Source organism: Colobus angolensis, unplaced genomic scaffold, assembly GCF_000951035.1.
Source record: "Colobus angolensis palliatus isolate OR3802 unplaced genomic scaffold, Cang.pa_1.0 Scaffold93, whole genome shotgun sequence".
Taxonomy (NCBI): Eukaryota; Metazoa; Chordata; class Mammalia; order Primates; family Cercopithecidae; genus Colobus; species Colobus angolensis.
This window is the reverse complement of record NW_012123265.1, coordinates 1,358,427-1,367,406: the sequence shown is the minus strand read 5'-3', so window position 1 is coordinate 1,367,406 and position 8,980 is coordinate 1,358,427. Positions and strand designations below refer to the sequence as shown.

The 8,980-nt window shown below is 48.5% G+C and overlaps 1 protein-coding gene across 7 annotated transcripts in view; it reads left to right on the top strand.

Annotated features, from left to right (window-relative positions):
• The first annotated feature begins 3,229 nt into the window (after positions 1 to 3,229).
• The window catches only part of ZFP90 (ZFP90 zinc finger protein), a 28,903-nt gene continuing 23,152 nt past the window's right edge, over positions 3,230 to 8,980 (top strand). For 3 of the 7 annotated variants that reach the window (XM_011931998.1, XM_011932003.1, XM_011932002.1), the window contains exons 1-2: positions 3,236 to 3,495; positions 3,769 to 3,836. In XM_011931998.1, the coding sequence (XP_011787388.1) occupies positions 3,804 to 3,836 (33 nt within the window). In that variant the 5' untranslated portion in view covers positions 3,236 to 3,495; positions 3,769 to 3,803. Of the gene's footprint in view, positions 3,504 to 3,768; positions 3,837 to 8,980 lie in introns of all 7 variants that reach the window. The other 4 variants (XM_011931996.1, XM_011932001.1, XM_011932000.1 and 1 more) reach the window with 3 other exon arrangements.

The following is an 8,980-nucleotide window of genomic DNA, read 5'->3' as shown; positions in this document are numbered from 1 at the left end:
TCTACACAAACAGCAGAAATTTAGGTTGCTTTCCTTACAAACAGCGTTGTTCTCTTTCCCTTTTCTCTGGGAGGTAGTGGGGCAGTTTTTAAAACCTCCCCCTCTCCTGGGTAGGCTCAGTGTTTGAGTGCTCTTTCTCACATTCATCTTGCAGGTGGGAGTGGGGTGAACACTGCCTTCCGCACTAGGTAGAAGGCTTGCTCGTCTGAGGAATTATTTTTCTTTCTTTTGAGAGAGGGTCTTGCTCTGTCACCCAAGCTGGAGTACAGTGGCACGATCTCAGCTCACTGCATCCTCACCCTCCTCTAGCTCAAGGTGATCCTCCCACCTCATGCTCTCCAGTAGCTGGGGACTACTGGTGTGCCACCACACCTGGCATTATTATTATTATTATTACTATTATAGAAACAAGGTCTCACTATGTTGCCCAGGATGGTCTGGAACTCCTAGGCTCAAGCGATCCTCCCTCCTCAGCCTCCCAAAGTGTGGGAATTACAGGCCACTGTGTCTGGGTAGGGACTTTTCCTTTTCTTTCCCATCATACTCTTATATAGCCTGGGAAAGAAGGGTGGCATTGAGTCAATGGTTAATAGTAACAGAGCAAATTCAGAATTCAGCACCCAGCTTCCTTTGATAAGACCTGAGTGGTTCTCACCCCAAATGTTTTCATCTTTCCTTAGAATGTAGAACTTAATCCTCAGTTCTGAGTCCTGGTTACCAATTCTGGGACAATAGGAAAATTCCTCTTACTCTGTCATAGTGATTCCACTGCTGTTACTAAGCCAATGACTCTCATCACACAAAGTAAAATCCACACCCCTCATCACAACCTCCAAAGCCTTGCTCCATCAAGCCCCAGTCTACCTGCCCTACCTCTGTTCTGCTCACTCTCTTATCCCTCACTCTGCTAAGCTACATTAGGCATCTATCTGTTCCTAAGCACACCAAGCTTATTCCCATCTGAGAGCTTTTGCACCTTCAGTTTCTTCAGCCTGGAATTCTTTTCCCCTTGTGCACCTGCAGTTGGTTTTTTTTTTTTTTTTTTGGTGGTGGTGGTTTTTTTGTTTGTTTTTGAGACAGTCTCCATCTCTTACCCAGGTTGGAGTACAGTGGTGCAGTCTTGGCTCACTGCAACTGACACCTCTGGGGTTCAAGTGATTCTCCTGCTCCAGCCTCCCAAGTAGCTGGGACTACAGGTGCATGCCACCACACCCTGCTATTTTTGTATTTTTAGTAGAGATGGGGTTTCACCATGTTGGCCAGGCTGGTCTCAAACTCCTGACCTCAGGTGATCCGCCCCCCTCAGCCTCCCAAAGTGCTAGGATTACAGGCGTGAGCCACCATGCCCAGCCTGCAGTTGCCTTAGTTGCAGCTACTAAGTCACTTGCCTCAGGCCTCCCGGTCCACTCTAATTCATACTTCTGAATTATGCGTTCTGCTAATTCCAGAGCACTATATTCACAAAGCAGTGATAGAAAGCATTCATTAATATTATATATATATATTTTTTGAGACAGAGTCTCGCTTTGTCGCACAGGCTGGAGTGCAGTTGTGTTATCTCGGCTCACTGTGACCTCCACTTTCCGAGTTCAAGCGATTCTCCTGCCTCAGCCTCCCAAGTAGCTGGGACTACAGGCACATGCCACCACGCCTGGCCAATGTTTTGTATTTTTAGTAGAGACAAGGTATCTCCATGTTGGTCAGGCTGGTCTCGAACTCCTGACCTCAGGTGATCCACCCGCCTCAGCCTCCCAAAGTGCTGGGATTACAGGCTTGAGCCACCGCACCCGGCCTGACATGTTATTTCATTACTTGGTAGCCCCTTGCGCAGGATTTTGTGTTTGGGACAAGCCAACAGTAATGGAAATTTTCTTCCTTTTGTTTTGTTTTGTTTTGTTTTGTTTTTTGAGATGGAGTTTTGCTCTTGTTGCCCAGGCTAGAGTCCAATGGTGCAGTCTCGACTCACTGCAACCTCTGCCTCCTGGATTCAAGCGATTCTCCTGCCTCAGCCTCCTGAGTAGCTGGGATTACAGGCATACGCCACAATGCCCGGCTACTTTTGTATTTTTAGTAGAGACAAGGTATCTCCATGTTGGTCAGGCTGGTCTCGAACTCCTGACCTCAGGTGATCCACCCGCCTCAGCCTCCCAAAGTGCTGGGATTACAGGCTTGAGCCACCACACCTGGCATAAAGCATTTATTTTTGAATGTTTATATTTTTGGTAGAGCAGTGTGACATCAGGAACATTTTGTTTCAGTCATTTTCTACCATGTTGGTATGCGATGCTCTAATGTTAAGAAATCAAGCTGAAATCTAGGAAATGTAGACTGAATGTCTGTGATATATAACACATAATTACATAAACCTAATAGCTGTATCTAAAAGTTGACCTATCTTTGTGTTAAAAATTTCCATCGGGCCGGGCGCGGTTGCCCACGCCTGTAATCCCAGCACTTTGGGAGGCCGAGGCAAGCAGATCACCTTAGGTTAGGAGTTTGAGACCAGCATGACCAACATGGAGAAACCCCGTCTCTACTAAAAATACAAAATTAAACCGGCGTGGTGGCGCATCGCACGCCTGTGATCCCAGCTACTCGGGAGGCTGAGGCGGGAGAATCGCTTGAACCCGGGAGGCGGAGGTTGTGGTGAGCCAAAATCGCGCTATGGGCAACAAGAGCAAAACTCTGTCTGAAAAGAAAGAGAGAAAAAAAAAAGAGAAAGGAAAGAAAGGAAGAGAAAAGAAAGAAAATTTCCATCACTATTGGCCTGTCCCAAACACAAAATCCTGCGCAAGGGACTAAGTAATGAAATAACACGGCAGTAGGTCTGCCTTGGCACACTGTTCAGGAGGCCACGGATTTATCCGAAGTCCGAAGTTTCTCTTTTCTCTGAAATGAGAAATGGAAAACTGCCTTTTGATGAAGATGCAAATGCCCCACCCTCTGACGCTGTCTCACGCCCTTCGTGTGTCACTCTTATAGCTGAAGTCAAGACCTGACATTATGTTTGCGTTTTTATTGTCAGCCTCGTCCCACGGGGCGTACGCTTGCTCCCCGAAACCAGGGTCTTTCCCGGCCGATCCCCCGGCTAGCAACAAGCCCCTTGCACAGAGGAGGCGCACAGTGACTGTGGAGTACACGGACATTTGCACACTCGAGCCACACCGGCAGCCTCCCTTGGCCCTCGCAGGGGTGCCTAACGAGCCTTCGGAGGCCGCCTAGGCGCGCGCGGGCCTCTGGGAAGCGTAGTTCGCGCGCCCGGCGAGGCCCCGGGGTTGCGGGAGCGAGGCTCCGCGTGCGCAGGCGCACTTCCGGCTCTGCCCCGCCGCTGCGGCCATTGTCCGACACCGGTGCGGCTGAGGCCCCTTTGGGCAGCCCCTCAGCAGATCAGAATTGGAGATAACCGAGCCTGCGGCGGGGCGGGAGGAGCTGCCCGAGGCTCTGGGTGGGCCGGAGGTCGCGAAATCCGGAGCCCCCCAGAGGCGGTGATTCCGAGTGCGCGGGCCTGGGCGGCACCCCTCCTGGGTTTAGCGGGTGTCAGCCGGGCCTCGCCCACCACCCAGCGAAGGGGACTGGGCGTGGCCGGAGGGGGGTGTCCGGGAGGCCGCCGAGCCTTTCATTTCGGGGATGGGGAGCGGCAGGCCCGGGCTGGTTCCGCGGTCCTCGCCACTGTCTCCGCTGGAGATGTGGTTTAGGGGCGGAGGCGGGGCGGGGTGGGGTGGGGTCGGCGTTGCAGCGGGGTGAGTGGGCTCTGTCCTCTCTTCCCAGCTCCTGCCCCGGAGCCGGGCCCTGGCGAGGCAGGAATGGCCCCGAGGCCTCCGACGGCCGCGCCCCAGGTGAGCAACGCGTTCCTAACCGCCTGGGCATCCCATCCATCCATCCATCCCATCTCCTGGGGGTGTTTGGAGCAGTCATTGTTCTCCTCCTGGCGACTCCCTTGCTTGCTTGGCTCGATCGGAGCCTCCTAGCCTTGCTCACCAGGCTTTGGGGAGCGAGATTCCCAAAGGGGAGGCTGCTCTGTGGGGTAGAGGGGGCCAGTGTGGTGTGATCTTATGGGAGGAGTTGAGATTGGATGTGTTGGGAAGTGTCAGTTTTGAGAGTCTTGAATGCCACGCCAATTTTTTGAACTCTTGTCAATAAGGAATGGAGAGAGTGGGGTGACAGGATGGAACACTGTAGAGGAGGAAGTGACTGTCGGCAAGTGAGGAGAGAGGAGCCCCAGCTTCTGACCCAGGGCCCATAGAGTGGCCGTAAGGGGCCATAGAAGCCTGGTTAGAAGATGTCTAGGAAGAGGCTCGAGATGGGCTTTCTTGGGCAAGGAGGCAAAAACAATAAAAAAAAAAAACCAAAAACAAAACCAGGGCTGATTCTCCCAGAGCTTTTTTTGTCCTTTTCTGCTTTAACAAAAATGTCATAGAGCACACCACTCCCCCCCCCCAAGCCCCCAGAAGTCCAGCCTTCACCTTAATTAGTGCGAGGCTGATTCGTGAACCCATTTATTCTTGTGGCAGAGGGGACATTTTCTAGAAGCATCACAACTCTAAGGTTATCCATTGATTTACATATTGGTGAAAATACACCAAGATCCAGATAATATCTGTATCTTTGAATCTACACTCTCTTTAGAATTAAGGAAAAATGATAGACTGTAGTTGCTAGGTGTGTGAGACATCAAGATCAATCCAAATAAAAATACCAAGTTGCCAGGTACAGTGGCTCACACCTGTAATTCCAGCACTTTGGGAAGCTGAGGCAATAGGATCGTTTAAGCCCAGGAGTTTGAGACCAGCCTGGGCAATGTAGACTCTGTCTCTGCAAAAAAACAAAAAATTGAAAAGTAAAAAGATAAAAATACCAACTTAGTAATGTCCTTTAAAAGCAGTTTATAGTAAATTAAGCATACAATACATGATGCTTTTTTTTTTTTTTTTTTTTTTTTTTTTTGTGAGACAGGCAGGGTCTCTTTCTCTCTGTCACCCAGTCTGGAGAACAGTGGCATGATCTTGGCTCACTGCAACCTCTGCCATGGTGCACGTCACCATGCCTGGCTAATTTTTGTATTTTTTATTTATTTTATTTTATTTTTTGAGACAGAGTCTCATTCTGTTGCCCAGGCTGAAGTGCAGTGGCTTGCTCTCGGCTCACTGCAAACTCCACCTCCTGGGTTCAAGTGATTCTGCTGCCTCAGCCTCCCTAGTAGCTGGGATTACAGGTGTGCACCACCACACCCAGCTAACTTTTTTGTATTTTAGTAGAGTTGGTTTTACCATGTTGGCCAAGCTGGTCTCAAACTCCTGACCTCAATTGATCCGCCCACGTCAGCCTCCCAAGGTGCTGAGATTACAGGTGTGAACCACCACACCTGGCCTAATTTTTGTATTTTTTGTAAAGATGGGGTTTTGCCAGGCTGGTCTTGAACTCCTAAGCTCAAGTGATCTGCTCACTTCAGCCTCCCAAAGTGTTGGGATTATAGGTGTGAGCCACCACAGCTGGGCACATGCCACCATACCCAGCTAATTTTTGTATTTTTAGTAGAGATGGTGTTTCACCATGTTGGCCAGGATGGTCTTGATCTCCTGACCTCCCAAAGTTCTGGGATTACAGGCTTGAGCCACCAGGCCCGGCCTGCCTTTTCGAATAAATATATTTATATTTACTTCTTATTATATGTTTCTATTTTACAGTGAGTAGCCTTAAGGAGTAAGACACCTGACAGTACTAAAACAAGACAGTTACTTGGTTTGAGGAGAGCCAGAGCACATCATGATCATTATCCCTTTTACATGCAAAGTGTCCTCCATAGGCTTGTGAGAATTAGATGACTTAACACCTCATCAGGGACTCCAGTCTTTTCCATGGTGGGAGGTTACCTTTTTAGTGGTGAAAGTGGATTCATGTTCTGAGCAGTGAATTTTAAGGACCACTGTAAACTTTACTTTTAAAGCTATGTTCCCCGAACACCGTGGCTCAGTTGCATTCTCATTGAATGGCCTGATGATGTCCACGTGGGTTACCTAACTCAGGCTGCAGATGATAACCAGGGATGAAGGACGGAACAGAATACTGGTCCTAAATGGGGCTTTTCAGGCAGAAATTTCCCTTTAGCAGTGGCTCCCCTTCTCTGAGCATGGCCTTCAGGGGAATGCAAAGATGAGTAATGAGTCCTGTGACTGCTTAACTGTAAAGTTGATTTAGTGGGAGCAGATAGTCTTCTGCAGAAGTAGAGCACAAGAGAGCTGGTGTCACGTGTTGTTGCAGAGGTCCAGAGGCTGCTTGGAGTTAAGAGAGGGGCCAGGACATTCTGCCAGTGGGAAGAAGTCAGTGCAGTTTTCACCTTTGAATAGGAGCAGAGTCTAAGCAGGTGAAAACAAAAGGGGTCTGTAATCCCAGTACTTTGGGAGGCCGAGGCAGGCGGATCACTTGAGGTCAGGAGTTCAAGACCAGCCTGGCCAACATGGTGAAACTCTGTCTTCATTAAAAATACAAAAATTACCCAGGCATGGTGACAGGCGCCTGTAGTCCCAGCTACTAGGGAGGCTGAAGCAGGAGAATCACTTGAACCTGGGAGGTAGAGTTTGCGATGAACTGAGATCCCGCCACTGCCTTCCAGCCTAGGTGACAGAGTGAGACTCCATCTCAAAAAACAAAACAAAACCCAAAAAACAAAAGGGAGAGGGTAGAGTTGATTGACTTGGTGACTCAGGCAAGTTGGGAGGCAAGAAGATGGGGGATGCATGTTCATTAAAGCATTGTTCTGTGTAACATCAGCTATGGGCTGCTGGCAGTGGGTAGAGGAGAATGGAAGGAGTTTGGACTTGTTCTTTTTGGCCTTGTAACTCATTCATTCATTCACCATTCATTCATCTGCTCATTCACCAGATAGTCATTGAGCCCTGTGATGTGTCAGGCACTTTTCTAGGCAGTTGGGATACTTCAGTGAACAAAATTAGGAAGGACTCTGCTCTCAAGGAGCTTACCTTCTAAAGAGGGCAGACAAGAATTCCGTAAATAAGTAAATTGTGTGGTATCCTAGAAGGCAGTAGTATCTCAAAAGGGAAAAAAGGTAGAGAAAGGTAGGGGCGATTGAGTGGGGAGGTGGGGGTTTTGTATTAGGGGTGCAATTTAAAATGATGTGGTCAGGGTAAGCCTTATCCTTATTGGGATGGTGACATCTGAGCAGACTTGAAGGAGATGAGGGAGTTGATGTCTAGAGGAAGAATGCTCTGGGCAGAGGGAACAGCCTAGCGGCGGGATGTGTGTCTGGTGTATTCAAGGAGCAGCAAAGAGGCCAGTGTAGCTTGAGCTGATGATTTGGGGCAGGGAACTAATACGACTTCTTAGATTTTTTTAAAGATTGCCATGAATGATGAATCCTAGGAGAAAAGGTTTGATATTATATTTGATAATAGTTCCTTTGGAGAGGTGTTTTGATGAGTGGGACCTTTCCCCTGAGCATAGTTAACAAATTCCTGAACTGGCTCCATCTGAAGCAGGATGGGACTAGGAGCAGAGATGGAGGAGCCGGGATACCCATTTAGAATGTTTACATAGATATAGCTATGTATCTATAGGATCATTAGTAGCAATGTCTATGTAAACATTATGCATCCTCATTTGCTTTTCTTTCTTTTCTTTTTTTTCTTTTGTTTTGTTTTTTTTGAGATGGAGTCTTGCTCCATCGCCAGGCTGGAGTGCAGGGGCGTGATCTTGACTCACCGCAACCTCCAACTCCCTGGTTCAAGCGATTTTCCTGCCTCCACCTCCCGAGTAACTGGGATTACAGGCATGCGCCACCATGCCCAGCTAATTTTTGTGTTTTTAGTAGAGATAGGGTTTCACCATGTTGACCAGGATGGTCTCGATCTCCTGACCTCGTGATCTGCCCACCTCAGCCTCCCAAAGTACTAAGATTTTAGGCGTGCACCACTGCGTCTGGTCTGCCCCTTTTTTTTGAGGGGGGATGGAGTCTCGCTCTGTCACCTAGGCTGGAGTGCAGTGGTGCAGTCTCGTCTCACTGCAACCTCCGCCTCCCGGGTTCAAGCAATTCTCCTGTCTCAGCCTCCCAAGTAGCTGGGATTACAGGTGTGTGCCACCACACCCAACTCATTTTTTGTATTTTTACTAGAGATGGGGTTTTACTATGTTGGCCAGACTGGTCTCAAACTCCTGACCTCAAGTGATCCACCCGCCTCAGCCTCCCAAAATGCTGGGATTACAGGTGTGAGCCACCGCATTGGCTTGCCTTTTTTTCATCACATGTGTACTACATTTTTAGTTAGGAAACAAAAAAGGCATTTGCCATTCTTAAATTTGAAGCCACCAGAACAATGAGAAATTAGAGAAGTTTTAAGCTAGGTATAGTGGCACACACACCTATAGTGCCAGCCACTTGGGAGGCTGAGGTGGGAGGATCACTTAAGCTCAGGAGTTTGAGGCTACAGTGAGCTATGATTGCACTACTGCACTCCAGCCTGGGCAGCAGAGAGAGATCCCATCTCAAAAAAAAAAATTTTTTTTAAGTTAAAACAGAAAGAAAAGAGAAATGAGGGAAGTTTTATAAGAAAAATGCTACATATGGAGACCAGATCTCTTCATGTTAGAGAAGAGATTTCCTTGATAGAGAAGAAATGGGGAGGAGGGGTCATGACCTGGTCTCTATTGACTCTGGATCCCAAAAGCTCTGGTTAGATCAGGGTGAACAGACCCAGCAAAACCTGGCTTAGGTCACCCAAACTCAGATAAGATGCTCCTGGGGCCACCAGGGGAAACCAGACCACTTGCTGAATCAGGTCAGGATGTTTGTGGTCAAGGATGTCTGAGCTCCCTCTGTCCAGAGGTTCCCCTTCTCAGCTTCGACCTGAGCTAGCAGGAGGTGGTCTCTAAGCCTTAGCACAGATTGCACCTTCCCCTGTGTAAGGTTAGGTACTGCTCCTATATGTGCCCATAACACCTGTGAACACCTTTTTTTTTTTTTTTTTTT